This window comes from Muntiacus reevesi, chromosome 7, assembly GCF_963930625.1.
Source record: "Muntiacus reevesi chromosome 7, mMunRee1.1, whole genome shotgun sequence".
Lineage (NCBI taxonomy): Eukaryota > Metazoa > Chordata > Mammalia > Artiodactyla > Cervidae > Muntiacus > Muntiacus reevesi.
Genome location: NC_089255.1, coordinates 75,449,207 through 75,468,678, shown reverse-complemented (window position 1 = coordinate 75,468,678; position 19,472 = coordinate 75,449,207). Strand labels below are relative to the sequence as shown.

At 38.5% G+C, this 19,472-nt stretch overlaps 1 protein-coding gene across 1 annotated transcript; it reads right to left on the bottom strand.

Moving 5' to 3' along the window:
* Positions 1 to 3,184: 3,184 nt before the first annotated feature.
* CCDC196 (coiled-coil domain containing 196) lies at positions 3,185 to 15,199 on the bottom strand. Its single transcript, XM_065940077.1, is given in 10 exon segments — positions 3,185 to 3,304; positions 3,491 to 3,549; positions 9,549 to 9,690; positions 10,057 to 10,116; positions 10,639 to 10,722; positions 10,925 to 11,002; positions 12,714 to 12,764; positions 13,429 to 13,525; positions 14,893 to 15,045; positions 15,150 to 15,199. Coding segments are annotated over 10 exon segments (894 nt in total).
* Between the last annotated feature and the right edge of the window lie 4,273 nt (positions 15,200 to 19,472).

Genomic DNA, 19,472 nt, shown 5'->3' with positions numbered 1-19,472 from the left:
AGCATTTGAGGTAAAAGTGATAAGCCTAATAATAAGGAACATACAATTTCAATTGTTTAGAGATGGCAAATGGTTCATTTTTTAAGAAGTTATACATCTCTGTTAGCAAGTGAATTCTTTATTTCATGCTTTCGTTAACAGGAAAAAAAGGCAGGGGGAAAGGTCATATACTCATCCACACTCATTCCCTGGTAAAAACAGACAAAAAACATGATTTTAAAACATTTGAATGGTGTTCTTTTAATTCAACCTTTAAAATGGGAATCTAAGACCTTGAGATTAAATGACTTATTAAAGGTAGTCAGTGGTTCGATCAGATTTTATATTCCTGATTTTTGTTCTTATTGCTCTGTGTACTAATTTTCCATTGCTTGGAAAATCTTTCAGGACTCCTAAAGTACAGAGGGTCCAAATGAGGAGAGAGGTGGCTTTCTTGAAACAGTGTAGATTATATACTCAGCTTACTCAGTTGATAGAAAAAGTGGAAGTGAAATTCGCTCAGTCGTGTCCAACCCTTTGCAACCCCATGGACTGTATAGACCCCATGGACTGCAAAGGTGATTTCTTTACCAGCTGAGCCACAGGGGAAGCCAAAGCATACTGGAGTGGGTAGCCTATCCGTTTCTCCAGAGGATCTTTCAGACCCAGGAGTTGAACTGGGGTTTCCTGCATTGCAGGAGGATTTTTACCAATTGAGCTCTCTGGGCTTCCTTTGTCACTTACTGGTAAAGAATCTGCCTGCAATGCACAAAGAGTTGAATAGAACTGAGCAACTTTCACTTTCAGTTGATAGAACATGAAATTAGTTGTCTCACGTTTGAAGAGCTTCTTATTTTGTGGTCAAGAGAGGAAAGATATGAGTTAAGTTGGAATGTGAATTGGCAGTAATAATACCAGGCTCTGGTAATTAGCTTAACTGTTAATACCCTCAATTAACCGTGGGCCTTTGGACACTCTTTCAACATATCTGAACTCTAGTATCTTCTGAAAAGTGATGGAGATTTATACTTACTTTATTCTTTGTGACCCCATGCAGTCCATGGAATTCTCCAGGTCAGAATACTGGAATGGGTAGCCTTTCTCTTCTGCAGGGAATCTTCCCAACCCAGGTCTCCTGCATTGCAGGTGGATTCTTTACCAGCTGAGCCACAAGGGAAGCCCAACAATACTGGAGTGGGTAGCCTATCCCTTCTCCAGCAGATCTTCCTGACCCAGGAATGGAACCAGGGTCTCCTGCATTGCAGGTGGATTCTTTACCAACTGAGTGATCAGGTTGATAACTGAGTTATCAGTTGATATCAGTTGAGTCATTACTGAGTTATCAGTAATAAGTTAACAAGCTAACTTATTTTAGGTTCCATCTAATGTCCAAATTCTCTGATTTTGTTAAAAGTTTTCCAGTCTGAAAACACATTTTAAAAAAATCCACCTTTTCAAGTGACCTTTAAAAATTTAAATTGACCTTGGGAGAGGGAAGATTTTTAGTTGGTTGGCTTGCTTTACTCATTAACCATATGAGGATTCCTAGAAGTCATGAAGTGTTTTGTAACAAGTCAACTTTCTTTGTACTGACATGAGATGGGAAATTAATGACAATTTAATTAAAGAAAAGATCTGAAGATCTCAGGGACTATAGTATGATCCAGTGGTATTATACTGACACACACAGAGTGTCAAGAGACCTGGGACTTTACAATTAACTTTCTGTGGTCTTTTGCAATATCTGAGGCTCTATCAAATCCAAGGTACTGTTATGTGATCAAAATGAAAAGATGAAGAAGACAGTCCTGGGCCTCAAAGAGCTCACAATTTAGTTAGGGAAATCAATGGCTAGGTAAACAAATAACTGCAACATAGTTTGGTAAGTGCTATGATAGAGGTAAGACAGCCTGAACCATGATTCTCAAACCTGACTGCACCTTAGAATTTCGTCGGGAGCTTTTAGAAAATGCAGATGCTTTTTGCCCTCCCTCTCAGAGATCATAATTTAAATGACCAGGAGAAGGGCTTGGTAAATTGGTGTTTTTAAAAGCTCCCAAGGATCTTCTGAAACACAATTAGGACTGAGAATTACTAGGATAGAACAAGGGTACCAAACTTGGCCCTTAGGAAAGTAGGCAATGGTCAAGCAGACAAGAGAAGAATCTTTCAGGCAGAGGAAGAACTTTGTGCAGAGGCATAGAGATAATAGAACTCATGGAGCATCAGAAGAACTGCAGCCTGTTCTGTATAGCTCAGTGTCCGTCTATCGGGGCAGAGGGCTACAGTAGAAGACAAGGCTGGGGATGTAGGTAGAAGGTAGGTCATTATGTGGTTTGTGAGGGAGTTTTCAACTTTACACTAATGTCAATGGGAAATCAGTAGGAAAGTGACATGATCTCATTTCTCTTTTAGAAAAGATTGTTTCGGTGGTGCTGTGGAAGGTTAATTAGAAGGGTTGGAAACCAAGCAAGGAAACCAATTAAGAGGCTCTGGTAATCCAAGCAGGAAAAGGAACCTGAACAAAAACAGTGGTACCAGGAAGGTAGAAGGTATTCAAGGACTAGGTAACTAGGAAGCAGTGTCAGCAGGGCAGATGGATGTAATGGGTGAGAGAGTGAGAGGAGTCTATGGAATGTTATTTCTTGAGTTTGTAACTACTTTTGCTCATTTGTCAGTGGAGGGTCTGCCCAGAGTTAAACACTTCAGAGGTGGAGTTGTTCTTGTTTAGTCACTAAATCTTGTCCGATTCTTTTGTGCGCACCAGGCTCCTCTGTCCATGGGATTTCTCAGGCAGGAATACTGGAGTGGGCTGTTACTTCCTTCTCCAGAGGATCTTGCCAACGCAGGAATCAAACCTGTGTCTTCAGCATTGGCATGCAGATTCTTTACCCCTGAAGAACCAGAGGAAGCCCTTAGAGGTGGAGAGCAGCAGCTTTTTTATGGACTTGTTAACAACATACAGTGTGGTTTGAATCTAGTCATTTCAAAAATCAAAAGCTGTCAGAATAATCAGAGACTGTTTATTCTAAATGACTAAATTTCTGACCTGCGTAAGGCCAAGCACCTAACTAGCATTTTCACCCGTTTCGGAGGAGAAAGAGAGTGGAAACAGCACTGAAACAAAGGTTGGAAAGACTTTAATTAACACAGATGGCTGTGCCCAGTCTTTAAATCTATCCAAAGCAAATGGAGTGAAAGCCTCCTAATCCTTCAGCACTTCCTCTGGCCTTGACCTCAGAAAAAAGAGCCTCCCTCTTGTATCATCAAACTGACTTCCTTTAGCTCTTTGCTGTTCTGTGTAGGTCTTTGATCCCAGAATTCTCTAAGACAGGAAAAAACAGAAGAAAAAAAAAAAAAACAGCTAAAACCCCAAGTTTCCTGGTACTCACTTTGCAAATTCCCTGCAAATATGAAACTAAAATGTACATTAACAAATGCATTTCAAAATTCTATACCTACTATCTAATTCAAGCCTTTAAAATGACTTCGAAACCAAAGTAATTCTCACCACATTAGATTCATTTTTGCAGGTAGTTTCTCTTCTCATAGTTGTAGTGTCCACGGTACCTGATGGGGAAAATTAGGAAAATGAGACTTTCTTTGAGTAAAAAAAAACCCTAGTTTTATTTTTAGTTGCAAGTCTGTTAGCATTCAACACAGTATCATATCATTGTAGGACTGACTCTGGTATTAGCATTGATACAGACTTTTTAATTGCTGTTTTAGAAAATAACTTCATCAAGCAATATTTTTAAAATAGAAATGGCAAATCATTTTTTTCTCTTGAAAGCTCATGTCCCACAGGGAGAAAAAAATCATTTGAGGATTACATCAAATAAAAACAATTTTATTTTGAGAACCTAAAAATGGTGCTTCCAATACAACTTTTTTTTAAACTCTTTATTTTGTATTGGGGTATAGTTGATTAACAATGCTGCGGTAATTTCAGGTGAACAGTGAAGGGACTCACTCTTACATACACATGTATCCGTCTCCTCCAAACCCCCTTTAAATAAAGAAATGAGACGATAACTCGGGTACATATCTGTGTACCCTCTGATAACCCAGATACATATTCCTCAAAAATGGCCAACTGTGGACAGCAGAGAACAAACAAAAGATAAAGGTGGGGGTGGGGATGAGAAAGAGGAGGCAGAAAAAAAGACAGGCGCAGACAGAGAGGAAGGGACACAGGAGACAATGAAAAGGGGGAAAGCCGGCCATTGTAGGGTGCTCAACAGGCTCTGGTGAGTCTGTCCTAGGTGAGGGTTGCCAGACTAAAATACGGGATACGCAGTTAAATGTGAATTTCAATAAACACCAATAAATTTTTAGTATAAATATGTCCCATGCAACACTCGGAACATATTTAAATTAAAAGGTATTGTTTATCTGCAGTTTACACTTAACTGGGCATCTTCTTTCTATTAGCTAAATATGACAACCCTATTCTAGACAACCTGTTGTTCTCCTGAGTGTGTGATGCAAAAAAAAGTTTACAATCTATTGTCACTCATTGAAGAAATAATAATAAAGGTACAGCTTACAGTTTTTTTCAACCTTCAAAATTTATGTTTAGGAAAGATGACTTCTGTTCTCCCCTGGACTTCTATGGAGTTTTATAAGAAGTGAAAGAATGACCTAGTTTAGAAATTAACTTCATGACCTACTAATACCATGAACCTAACGCTGACATTGAAAAAGGTCAAGTTGCAGCAAAGCTTTAAAAAACCTGTATTTGAGAGCAATGCTATTTATCAAGGACCCAGGTTTGAGCTAGCTGTGGGTTTCCACCCCTGCCTTTTAGAATTTTAGCTTAACACTACTATTTTCCTTTCAGCAGCACCTGCGGGAGTGTATTTCGGCCATCAGGAAGTGTAATGTTAAAGTGAAGTAAAGGCTAAAGCTGGGGAGGATGACTTGCTTTCGGAACAGAGGGAGTTATAGAATAAATAAATTCTCAAGAGTATTCATTTCTCACCACACTGGGCTTTCATCTGAATTTATAAGTGGAGCAAAATATTCACATGCAAACTTCAGCTTCTTAGAAGAGCTCAAGGAAATGCAAAGAGTTGGGGAGGGAGCTAGGGGGCGGGGTACGGGAGGAGAGAAAAGCAAGGGTGTCAGAATCAAGGGTTTTATCGCCAGTTCTATTATGACGGAAGATAAACCTCTTTTTTGAACACCAGCAGGTGTGATGGGAAACTCAGCTGAATTTAAAGATGGCTATATGCCTGAGCTCTCTTAAGATAGGTGACTGCCAAAGGCCAAGAAATACTCTCTTGGCTCTACAGAAACAGGGCAGGCCTGCCATATACTCTAGGTCAAATTGTCTTTTGACAACTGGTCTGGAAGTAAATCCCTTCCAATGTGACTCGTCTCTAGTGTGACCAAAAGGAAAAACTTCACCCGGGCTATAAAATGCTTTTCTCTTCTGTAAGACTAGGAGATGCAGTATGCTAAGCAGAGGAGACTGACAATGCTAATGCTGCAACCTGGGCCTCAAGGGAATTTGCAAAGAGGGGTTGCTTGAAGTGTAACAAAGTCAATATTAACAGAGGATTGTATTTTGCCAACCAAGTAGATCACACCACTGTGACGCAGCCAACCAGCACACAGGACAATTGATGTGGGAGGAGGAATTCTTGGCCGGGAGCAGTGGGGGAAAATAAAACCCTCCCTCTGCTTGGAAATGCCTGTAACAGAAGGGCCTGTACCCTGATTTGCTGGAAAGGTGTGTCCAAAATTACATTCCATCCATTCTTTAACACAGGTTTGTGAAATTCAATTCTTTTGAAACTAGAGGAAAAGGAACATTATCCAGGAACACTTTTAAGTACTTCAACTTCAAGAAAATCACCACCTTGTACAATTGCCTGATTTTTTAATTCCTTGTCCTAATTGCCTGATTTATCTGTGGTAGAAAAGAAAAACAGAATTAGCGATTGTGGAGGAAGTGGAGAGTGGCCGTTTTTGGAATGGAGTACCCTGTAGTTTACGGAGTAGAATGATAGTTATGGATGTTGCAGCAGAATACTGAATTTAATATGGTATAATCAAGGCTGCCAGTAATACACCCAGTGTCGTGAAGCATGGTGGGAAACACTAACAGATTTTTAAATGTTTTCATTTGATATATAGGGGTAGTATATTTTGTCCAAAGGGCCATAGAAGACCAATGGCTCCCTAAAGTTTCCTGAATTACCACTGTATGTATACCAAGGCTAGGGACCTGGACGTGATTGGTGCCACCTACTGGGGTAAATGTAGAATTACAAATCTGTCAACCTCTTGGAACTAGCATTTCTGTTGTTACTGAAAAAAGTAATGTTGTGGGTATGATTCTTTACTGGGAGGATTATACATCAAACAGGTGATTGGCCTGGTTCCAAATCATAGACTTGAGAGCTGGAAGACTCATCAGAAATCATATACTGGAACACTGTCAATTACAGAATATTTTAAGAGGTGAGCTTTGGATATGGAGTCAGAAACCTGGCTTCTCTGAACCGGCTTCTTGTTCTATAATGCCTACGTCAGAGTCATTGTGAGGATTACACAAAACTATATGTTTTCAACTTACTTTATACTGTGTTATGGTTGTTTTAGATAAAAACACTGAAACAAAATGACTGGTCCAGGTCATCTCACTGGTTAGCCTCAGAGTAAGGCCTGTAAGTCATATATCTGAATTCAAATCCAGTGCTTTTACCCATTAAATGACTATTTCCCAAAATCTGATGGTCAGGTGATTTTATGAGGCGTCCTAAAATGTAGGCATCTCCTAAATTTAGGAGATGCTGGAACACAGCATTAAACATTGTAAATCATAGTGAGATAACTACCCCCTTTTCAGTTCTTTCAAAGTTGATACCCTCATGGCATCAAGGAGAAAAGTTTCAATTTGGTGGTTTTCTTTAAAACTGTTTACATCTTGCTAATCTCACTTCCTAATAAAGATAAAAGAGGCCTTAGGCTTCAGCATCTTGCTAGAATACTAAAATTTTATTTTCTGTATACTTAGGATGTTTACTTTTTATCATAGAAAACTGTAGGCTTTTTTTCAAGTAAGACAGCAATACAATTTTATTTTCAGGGAAGGTATTTAAGAGGTTGAAGTCAAGGTAAACAGAAAAATACTGAATAAACAATAAAAAATAATTCAAGTGACCCAGAAGTTGGGAAACACTGCGCACCCCCCCAAACCACCTCCCTATCACGTCACTGCTGGTAATCATGCTGCTGGTGGTGGCTGAGTTCCTAAGTCGTGTCTGACTCTCGCAACCCCATGGGCTCTAGTCCGCCAGGATCCTTTGACCATGGGCTTTCCCGGTAAGAATACTGGAGTGGGTTGCCATTTCCTTCTCCGGATTGGTAATTGTATCTTAATATAAGTACTTTAAAAATCCCTCAATGAAGAAAACTAGTATTTCTTTTGTTTTCTTTTCAATAATTAAACACTAGGCTATAAATAGATCAACATAACCAAAATTTAGGACTTAGATTTCAGATCCACTTGGTCTCAAACAAACTCAAAGCTTTTGTATGTGTGTGTTTTAGAAAATAAAACTGGCCTGCAATCAGTATCCAATGCATGTGCAATCCATAAATCAGTAACACACAAGAAATGGCTAACACATACCTGGGGCTACATGCACCTGTGGTAATTGAACAGTTAATGCCCTATCGCTTAGTACTCCAGAAGCTTAAGAGGAGAGAAGAGAAAAGGAGATGTTGATCTCTGGGCTGTTCTAGTTCAGAGTTCAAAGACTCAGGGTTCTGAAAGCAAGGGGGAAAAAAATCTGAGGTGATCATGTTGAATGAAACCCTGCACTATTTATTGACTATTGACTTGCTTTGAATCCAGAATGAAAGGATTTTTGACTTCTTATTCTATGGATCCCTTGAGATGACTTTCAGCTAATTTTAAATGAAATAAGACATGGATCTCTCGCCCTCGTCACCCTCCCCTCCTCTATCTTTTTAATTCACATTTTAATGACTTTATATTGCTTCTGGTTGTATTCCAGATTCTTATTGGAGAGGAAAACCTCAAGCTCTCTGCTTTCCAATTCTTATCAAAACAAAAGTTAAAAGAAAAATATGGATGGGACATGGGCTGAAGGACAGGTAGATTCCTCCAGTCTTCTAGATTTTCTAATTTTTAAATATGAATCAGTTCAGCTCAACAGAGTGCTATGGACATGGACCAAATGCTCATGAGCTGATCCATCACTTACAAAAAAGTTCAAATCAATAATCTCTTATCACACAGAGCCAAGGAGTAGATAAGAACCAGTCTTAGACATTGAGATTCTGAATTTATCTTAGAAATATTGTTGAGGACATCAGCTAACATGACCAGAGTGTCCTCTCTCCATGATGAGGATTGGAGGAGAAGTTTCTCTCATTTCAGTAAAAGTAAAAGCTATATTTTTTCTGAAGGGTTGGTTTATTTTTATTTTGTGGACACCATAAATCCATGTTTCCTATTCTGGGAAATTCAGAATCAAGTTTGAGACCTGTGCGGTCTCAACTGTGCGGTACTTTCATTACACATTTTCATGTCTTTACCTGCTTCAACTTATTTTTACTTTGCCTTGATTTAGCCATTTATTTAATCTTTGTGCTATAAATGATTTTATAACCTATTCAAGTCCTTAGGGAATAAGATTGAGAAGAAATTAGAGACATACACATTTATACTGTTAAAACATTGGCATCCCTTAGCCATGATTTTTTCATTGCATGTCTCTTTTTTTAAAAATTGCACAGATTCATAGATCCATGAAAATTTAAGCGCTCTTTCTTCCTGCCTCTCAGAGACCACTCCTTCATTTTTTTGAAAGATGTTTTTAAAATGTGGACCATTTTTAAAGTCTTTATTGAATTTGTTACAATACTGCTTCTGTTTTATGTTTTGGGATTTGGGTCACAAGGACCAAAACCCTTGTGGCCCAAATCCTTGGCTTCCCCACCAGGGATTGAATCTGCACAGCCTGCAACAGGACAGCGAAGTCTAAACCCGTGGGTTTTCTGGGAAGTCCCATTTCTTCATTTTCTTATGGTAAGCTATATGATTTCCTCTAACAATGTCATAAATCCTTTGGGGTGGGGAAATACTAAAACTCCGAGAGGAATATCTGGAGTGGTGAAACTCACAACCATTGTCTGATGTCTCTTTGGTCTTCCATTCTGAAGTAGCAGAGTCTATTCCAATAAGATTTGTGAGATTAAACTACTCTAATTCCTAGGAAAGGAGAGGTGGTGAGGAGAAAACTGATATTTTATCAGGTGTCAATTATGTATCTTCCATATATGCTAAGTACACAATGTATGACTTGGTCTTTACAAAGAAAAATTTTATTTCCTCCAGAAGAATCTTTATGTTGATATAAAAGCTTCAGTGTAATAATAATGATGATGATAATAATAAAGTGATGACTTTATTAAAACACTGCTGACTAACTTACTGTGTGCCAGGCATTGTGCTATCACTTTATAAGCAATGGACTCTCCAGTGGAAAACAAAACCTGTAATTATGTACCTATGATATTGTACTTACCTTGGGATCTGGGAAGATTCAAAAATGCTTGCTTTGGCTCAAAATTCTGCTGTATGTACAGTGATAACTTCAGATCATTGGCCTTCTGGTAGTTCTTCAAGGCTTCGATTCTCAGCTCAATCACTTTGCCATTAAAGTCATTCTACAAGAGAACATTTTTTAAGACTACTCATATAGCATTGTTCTCTAAATCCACTACTACCCGAATCCTTTTTACTCATAAGTCTTAAAATGATCCTATCACGCTCAGTCTGTAAAAGTGGGGAGAAAGTATTTGTGATTCTTTTCTCATTTCAAATAGAACAAAATCAAGATCATAGGGGAGAAGTGCTATACCCAAGGTGGAGCTGGAGGTTGATCTCTCCAACCATCTTCCCACAAAACATTTCTTTTAGCATGACAGTTGGTAATCCAGATGAGGGGATCAGGTTTAACATCAAGTAACTAAAAGTTTCTATATTGCATAGACGGAACTGTACCCTATGTCCAGCCTTGGAAGACTTTGTACCTGAATGATGTTGGCTTGTTCCTGATACCTGACCCATTCCATTTTCCTCTGTTTCTTTTCCTGGTGGGAGAAAGAGCCTCTGGTGACAAAGTAAATTGAGATCAGAAATCAGTTCTCTCAGTATACTGCAAAGACTTTATAGCAAAATTATGGTGTCATAGATTCACTAATATATTGGTTTCGACTGCATTAGTCCTCTTAATTGGCCCCACCTGTACAACCTACTCTCCAAAAGCTGAAAGCTAAGTGAATAGGATCATTTTCTATCAATGAATGGTCGCAAGAAGCATGATATCTCTAAATATACATTCAAAAGCAAATTAATAAGTGTTTTGACATGTCATAGCTATTTCAAATTTGTCATTATTGGCACAGCTTTTCCTACTTTGCCCTAGCTATCATAATTTACAAGAAACTTGCAATGTCACTCTGCCTCAAATGTAGCATCCCAAGAGAAGCAATTCTCCCATAAAATTTTGTATCTGTTCAGGAGCACACCATAGTTTAGACAGACTATTGCTACATTAAAGATTTCTAATCTCTCAGTTCTAAAAGTCACTACTTCCAGAAAGATCATACTACCTTCCTTATTTCCTTCACTTTCTCTGCATACAGTGTCTCCAGTTCATTCTTGGTCTTCCTAGATGATGAGGGGGTTTGGGGAGCCTGGGAAGAAAGAAGAGAGCTAAAGGAATAGGAGGTCCCAGGAAAGAAATATACTGTCTCAGCCAACAGTAAATCCAATATACCCTTAAGGCCCAGCTCCTACCTGTCTATCTACCTAAATTAGCCAGGATTGTCAACAGGCTATTTCCATCTGTGTGGCATCAACAACTCTGAAATTCTAAGTACTATGCTGTCCACTTGCCTTTCCATCCTGTAAGTCTGATTTGTTCTTTGTCTGCAGTACTCTTTCTTCATCACTGAATTATTCTGTGTTGAATGTCTGTAGAGGGGCATTTTGGCAAACATTTAAATTAGTGGGACTTTATGAGGGAAGTGGAAAGCCAATATGGGTCAACTGGAAAGCCAGCAAAACTGGCTTCTTACTGCCACTTAGCAACCTCTCAGGGTCTGACATGAAAAGTGTACTACCAAAGGAGGTTCAGAATGAAGTGAGCCTTTCTATCTGGTCTCTTGAGTGTACTTTATAATAATGAAAACCATTAACTGAACTTTATCATATGCCAATCATTATAGTAAGCTAATTATTCCTTTACTTATTTATGCTACTGCATTACAAACATTCTCATTTAATCCTAGCATGGCTGTTTTTATTTCTACTTTATAGATAAGAAAACCAAGACTAGGAGAGGTTAAGTCATTTGTTTAGGGTCACTCAAGTAGGGAAGTACAGAGCTGGAACTCGAAACAAATCTCTTGGACTCCTTAAGTCTGTATTCTTAACCATTAGGCACATGATCTTGTCTCCCCATTTCTCATTGTCTAAACATATCAGTAGGGAAAGTCAGTCAAAGCTTGGGTGTATGGACATCCCTTATACAAAGTCTTTCGGGAGCTCTGGAGAAACTGGATTTTGACAGAGGAAGGGTGCCGGCATATTTCTTGTCACTAGGATTCAAGAACTCAGGAACTAAAATTTCTCATAATTCACAGAACTGATGTATAGCTCCCACTAAGAACTAAGAGCAGATCTCAGCACAAGATACAGGGCTTGATAGTATTCCAGTTATTTGTGGAAAAGTGAGATGGGAAACGTTGTCAGAGATCACAGTCACACCTGTGTATAGCACGAGACAATCTGCTATTCCAGTCTCATATGTGAAAAAAGCTCTTGAATCCCAAAGGCTAAGTACATGAAGGAATTTCTACCCCTGCTTGGTTTCCCATCAAAAGGCCATAACATTTTTATATTAAACTGTGCCTTGATTGTTGCAAAGTTGTAGTGGAATTAAAACTGAGTATTGACAAGAGACTAACAATAGCCAGCATTCCTGAAAAAGTTAAAGTAAAGGATCAAAGTAGCAAAAGAAACAAAACTGGGTATTTATTCATTCAACTTCCATATATTGATCATCTACTATGTACCAAGCATTGTGCTACAATGCTAGGGATTCCAAGATGAACAAAGCAATCAAGATAGTGGAGAAGCATGTTTCAGAGCAGGGCAGGGAGACAAGCAAATAATAATACAAAAAAATAATAATGGACTTATAAAAAAGTGCTATGGAAGACATGAACAAAATTGTACAATAGAAAGTAAGGGGTGGGGTGATGCCCTTTTTTCAGTGGAGTAAATAAGGAGGGCTTCCCTGAGGTGGTGACATTTAAGCAGAGACCTGGAGGATGAGAATGAACCAGCTGTAAGAAAACAGCATTACAGCCCAGGGATAAAGCAAAGGCAGAAGTTTTGAGCAAGGAAAGGTCTTGCCATGTGGAGGCCAGTGTGGGAGAGGGGAACTTCTCTGAGAGGAGACTGGAAAGGTGGCAAGAGGCAGCTTATGCCATAATAAGGAATAACTATAGAGGATTTTCATAAGAAGAGTGACATGACATAATAGTTTTAAAAATAAAGATTAAAGAATGAATTGGAATAAGGCACGTGTGGAAACAGAGACAGAAAAAGTGAGGATGTGGACCAGAAAAAAGGGAAGTTTCTCTTTTTCCAAGAGATTCTTAGAGGCACATACACATACCTTGTTCCACAGCATCTCCATTTCCTTCCGAAGCTTCTTGTTTTTCCTTTCCTGTGGGAGGGGAAAATCCAAACAAACAGAAATTTGTTTGTCTTATTAAAGTTAGAAGAAATTACTAATAGGGTGAACCGGGGGCAGCGGCATAATAAACCACAGAGGAAGGCAATAAATGAGCCTCGCCTCAAGCCCAGGAACATGAGAGATGAGATTGATGATGATGATAAAAAAATAATAACAATTTGGAATAATAACTTTAATTATGGTAATTGTGGTATAATAATATAGTAATGAGTTCCTCACTCTTTCACTACTTCACATTTCCTGATCATATGACAGCTTCTCTAGGACTCAGACCCCTAATTTCTCATTTTTAAGATCCTTCCTTGTTGATTTTTAAAAATCTAAAAGAATCTCTCACACTCTTCCCTTTTACTTTGGTATGTTCTATTTCTTATGAAATATGAGGGGTTAATGTGCTTCTACTCATTAATCTTGAGATGGAAAGCTTTTCTAAAAGTCAAAGAAATAGAATTTTTACTAACTAGTCCTTATTCTTCCCAATGTTTCATCTGACTCCCTTCAGTTCAACCACGACTTCCTAGATCAAGGACCTATGAGGGTTGGAACACCAGTGCTATAGATGAGCACTCTGAAGCTGTGGAACTGAGAGCCCTGTTCAGAAGGCCATTCCCTAGAGTGCCCACCAACCTCTTACCAGATTCTGCTTCATCTCTTCTGCTTCCTTAACGAGCTCGACGACTGAGGAGTCATCATTCTCCTTCCCTGCCATGATCTCCCTCATGATCTGTAGACTAGAAAGAAGAAAGAGATAGCATAAACATAATACTTCCTAAAGAGAAATACTAATATTCCATGACCAGTCAGAAACTATTCTACCATGAGAGGGAGGTGGGGGCTGAAATCATAGGAGTGTGGAAGTCTTTCTGGACATAAAAGATCTCCAGTTTCATTCCTAATTGACATTTACCTTCGGTATGTGCCCTGGAGTGAATTCTGTGCCCTAAAATGCTCAAAAGTTAGGTCTCCAACAGCTAGTGAAACTCCTCTCCACCCCTTTAGATGAAGGTTTTGCTGTATGATGCTTGGAGTAGAAAGGGGGCATTTTTCACCTCTGTGAAGAAGGAGGTTGAGAAACTTGTTGTCTTAAGGATAAATCTCAGAATCATGAAGTAATTAGCCTCCAACTAATAAAAAAAAATAAATAAATAAAGTGGAAAAAAAAACCTAAATAAATAAATCTCAGAATCATTCCCTGTCCTCTCCCCTGCTTTGCTTCTCTATATAAAAACATTGGAGTTAACTGGGGAACCCACTTATATCCTTATGGTAGCCTCTAGAGAATCAAACCATCAAAGAGTTTTTGACAAAATCTGAATAAATACCAAGTCTATGACTGTAAGAGAGGATATTCTTCAAAAGCATTAATTAACTTGTGCTTATATTCTTTGTACTTTTCCCTCTTGGTACTTTCCCCTCTCTAATTATAAGTGGAGAAGCAAGCCTTTGTGTTTCCTTCCCCTGAGACGGCTGAGTTTCTGGGTTGTAAGCAGCTGTTGATTGACCACAATTTTCTGCCTGGCTTTTGTTCTCACAGCTTTCTGCCTGACTTTTGCTCTCCAAAAGTCTAAGCTCCATGAGGTGCTTTTGCTAAGGTAGGCACATTAAGGTGAGATTCTCTAGGACTAGGAAGGAAAAAGAAAGTTGGTAAATTCCAAGAACAGTGAGTGCCTTAGCAAAGAGTTAAGACCTCAATTGCATAGTACATTTATTAAGAGTAAGGTCAGACCCTAATCCAGAGGAGTTTGATGCTCAGAAATGATTGCCATTCCACAGCTTGACATTTGAAGAGCAGTCATGCCTCCTAAGATGATTCCACAAACATGAATGGGCAGCTGTCTGTGTGACCCTGATACATGGAGGATACTGAAGGCTCTTATCTTTTCCTTGGGAAGAAACGTAACTGTAGCGCTGTGAGATGAGCTGAATCATATTTAATTCTACTAAAAGAAAAAAGGATTCCTTGCCATTCTGATTTTGTGGTTACTTTCTTGTTAATCTACTATAGCTACTAAACCTTTTTAAAAATGTAAATAATCATTGCTAAATCCAGTTCTCCTGCCTTTCCCCTTCTAGGAAATCCTGAAAAGGGAACATATACCTTCTTTGTTTTTCCTCCAAGTTAGACATCAACTTCTGGAACAACAGGTTGTTCTTGTCTTCTAGAGGTTTTAGTATCTCTAGCAGTTCCTGCTTCCTCAGTTTTAAGTCCTCATTTAACTCCTTCAAGTAGTTGTCATCTAATTTAGAACTTCTGTGGGAAAAGACACTATATTTTTCTTTATCCTGGACTAATAATAGAGACCCTCTTCTCTCTCCTGGGTAGTTACCACTCAGCATCTTCCATCATAGACTTACCTTGTTTTGGAAGATAAGTAAGATTCTGCAGAGTTTGAAGCACTTGTCATCTTGAAGGAAAACTTCTACTCTAAGAATAAAAAAGGTCTTCTTGAAAATATGTGCCTTCTTGTTCCATTTAGTTAAGTCATTCTTTTTGTGCTGCTGTTCTTGAAACTCCTATTGCACTGGACTGATTTTAGCTACAGGTTGAGGTCACAATGGTGCCAAGACCACAGATTAAACAGGTCTTTTAAGTAACTTCAACATCAGTGACAGCTTGTTGACTGAAAATACTACTAATGATATCTGATCAGTTCTTGCCTTAGCTTTAGCCAATGCCAAAAGTTTTATTCTGAAGTCTTTGATTGAATAGGATAGTATCATAAAACATCTATATTATGGAATTCCTACTGTGTTAGAGAATGATGGCTTGTCAAAAAAAACTCATCAACACCATCTTCCATGGCAATTGACCTCCAGGGAATAGAGTGCCTGCTATTTGTAGGGCACAGTACTGACTGGATTCTGTGAGTGAGGAAAAGATAAAGACAAAGCATCTGCCTTCGGGAGTCTTCAGAGGAGGAGAGGATATCTCTAGCATACACCTAAAACAATAGAGGCCAAACTGGCAAATGCAAGGTATGGGTATAATATTGAGCAATGTAATACATGAGCCAATTGTCATTACTTTTTTATCTTTAAAATGTGATATATCACAATGGTAAGGTAGAATTACACTAGACATGTAACAAGAGGATATAGTTTGTAAAAGCTCGTGTGAAAGATCACCCCATGGCCAAATTCCTTCCTGAGAGCCTGTAATTCTAGACTTCCCTTCAGATTCTGAATTTGCTTCCACTTTTCTTCGCCCTACTGGAACCACATTTTTCTTAGCCCCTAAGATCTTCCATTTTCTTCTATTCACATTTGATCAGAGGATAACTCTTAAGAGTTATACATTTGTTTTGTTTCTTTATGTTCGTGTGTGTGTGTGTGTGTGTGTGTGTGTGTGTGTGGCCTTGCCGTATGGCTTGTGGGATCTTAGTACCCTAACCAGGGATTCAATTTGGGCCCATGTAGTGAAACATGGAGTCCTAACCACTGGACCACTCAGGGAACCCCTTTTATGCTCTTTAAGCACAGTTTTAGGACCATATTTCCAATGACATTCTCAAGTGTGAACTGTCTTGTTAATTTCAAGTAAGGCTTTTCGGGGATGTCCTAGGAGCATTCTCCAAAGTAACTTAGACTTTCTGTCTTTTGGGAAACCTTAAAGGCAGTGAAAATGCAGTAGCAATGATACAAGATGTAGCTTGTCAGATTTTGGTTTGAACCTCAGCTTCGCTGTAAGCAGTGCTCTGACTGTGAGCGAGTCACTATATTCTCTGTCTCAGTTTCCACTCTTATAAAAATGAGGTTAGTAAACTACAAGGTTTATTGTGAGAATGAGATCTAGTTATGTGAAGCTTCTGGCTCATGTCAGGTATTTACATGTTAGTGAATGTTTGGATGGTTTGGATTTAGGGATTGTTTTATGTCCTAAGAGGTCAGATACAAAAAAGATGATTTATATTATGCTAATGAAACTTAAGCTTCAGAGTCCTTCATTTTCATAGGCCTCTTCCAAAGACGCTGTATCTCATTTTGTATTCTTTTTTGGAAGGAGGGAACTCCCCAAACTATATACACTGTAAGGGTATATAAAGTATTTTCTATACCAAAACCTCTCTTTAGGCAGTCTCTACAGATATTTTTTCTAAAACATGTATGTGTCACTTGTAAGTTTTGTATGATAGCTAGTGTAATATGACACCAAATTAGAATAGCCGTATCAGGTGCAGCATAATGTAATTCACATTGGTTGCCCTAGGAGTGCCCATGAAAAGTTTGGGTTGAATGAGTCTGAGCAAAATCCTGTTAGAAGAAGGAACAAAGTGGACCAATTATTAGTAGTAGCTTTTTAGATTGTTAGATGTGGGAGGTATTACAAATAGAGGACAAAGATGGCATTGATCACTAAAGCATGACCTCTTTAAATTACATGTTGTAACATTTGGTTGGCAGAATTATGTTAGAATTTTAAAACATTTAATGCACAGACAGCATCCCAACTCACCTTCCTTTCTGTCCTTGGTTGGGAATGACTGAATGTAGAACACTTGCTATTCTGATGTGCTCTTTTCTACAGCCAATCAGCGCCTTTAATTTCCTAACATTCTGATGCCCTTTCTTCAACTTGGAATATGACTTCCAAGAAGAATTCCTTGTAATAGCATACACAGACTTTAAGAGCTTAAAGCAAGCAAACAAACAAATCAACCCAAACCCCAAAACAACAGTATGGAATGGAAGAAAATCGACATATTAATTATCTCTAGGACAGATGTAGGGAGGGTGAAGCTATAGATGACCATTAGAAGTGGAAAGAAAAGAAGGTGAATTCTAGTTTTTCCTAAAGTAGACACTTAGGTCATCTGTTGATTGAGGAAGCATGGTAGGAAACTTTGAAAGAGTAATGACTTGAGGTTGGGAATAGCACCTGAGCAGTGGAAAAGGAAGTCAACCAGGCAAGAGGGAAAGGACTGCCAAGTAGTGCTAAGGGTCAAGGTCAGTTTGTGAATGGCAGATCTGTTATGGCAGCATGAATTGGTAGTAATACAATTTCTCCAGCAGTACTTGGCACACTAGAAGCAGTAGTAGAGAGAGCAAATGGTTGTTTGATTCTGAGCTGTGACTTGTCAGAACTGATATGTAGAAGTTCAAGGGTGTAAGGAGGCTGAGAGGGCTGGTGAGCGTAATCAGCAAAAGGTTGATCATCATTCAGGTGATGCAGGGAAAAACGTGAAAAAAGGGGGTAGCTACGAGGGGAAATCAAGGAGTTGAGTTTAAGGAGTTTGGGGTTGAAGAACAGGAGATTATGGTCAGTGAACACACTTCTTAGGAAATAATTTGTAGAACCTCATCACTTTTTAGATAAATTCTAGTAGAAATTCATTTTTTTTTTCCTGCAGTAAGCTTTCTGTTGCTTCCTGTCACTGCACAATATTCACTGAAATTCATGTGACACCTCAAAATAGGCCTTATAACAAGCTATTCACAATGACCTCATCCAACATTATAGCATTTGATTTTAGTATCTGTTAAGAAAAAGTGTGATTGCTCTATAATTAGAGAACTCAGAGCAGTAGCATTTTCATGTTAGTTTTACCAGTAGAAAATCAGATTAGTTTAATTAAGCCACGTCTCCAAGAGGAGAGGCAATTATTTTCATATTACAGCAAAAAAAAAAAAAAAAAAAAATTTTTTTTTTTCCCCTATCCTCTCTCCCTCAGCTTTGGTTGTAGCAACAAAATTACAGAATGCCTCAGGGAAGAAGCATGAGGACCTTCTGGTCCTTTCTGACCCAGAGCCACTTCAACCCCTGAGGAGATGATAAGAATTCCATTAACTAAAGTAAGGAGAGAAGTGCTGGCAAAATCATAATAGCAAAAGCTTGTAGGCTCTTAAAGATCACCCACATCTCCCTGTGTTGTTTGTTGACCATTTTGTGGTCTGCTTCACTGTAATCTGTGCTAGAGCTGTCCCAGGCTAGGGTACACCTACATTTGGAGTGAATCCAGGTAGCTAAGAAGAGGAAGATTAAATTTTGGAACTCTTAAATTCTCTGTGTTTTTGTTGAGGTCTTTATGAAAGCAGCATAGTCTCTCAGTGTATCCAGATACTTAGCACATGGTCTTCAAATTGAGGTATGTGAATGTTCACTAAGATTTTTCAAGAAATGCGAAAACAAGGGTTGTTTTCAGGCGATCTTGCTTGATTCTAGTTTCCACAAGTACTTACTGTTTAAAATGGATCTGCCTGAAAATGCCCCTTGATGACTTCTATCACCCCTTTCCTAATTACTCTTTTACACTTGTTAAAATGGAATCCTTTCAACCATCTGAAATCTTTCGTGACTTATCCTACTTCAGTGGTATGCTTTGGTGGATGTGTATAAACATCTGGGACATTAAACTAACCACAGTGTTGGTGTTAGAGTGAATGATTATTAGTGACTAGATTACAAATTCTTTTGCAGGTCATGTGGTTTTCAATTCTTCCAACGAAATTGAAGAATGGCATAATCAAATTGTCAGCTTAACTTTATTAAATATAAATTTTGATGATAAATTACTATATGGGTTTTGTCTTATAATTCAGAAAGAGTTCAAAGATCTGAGTGACCCTGCTATAACAAAACATCTGCCATTCTTATTTGCTTATTTGTCTAAACAAGTTCTCTCAGGGAACATTGTATGTAAAGCAAAAAATGTGAATAAAATTGGTGCTGGTCTGTTTTAT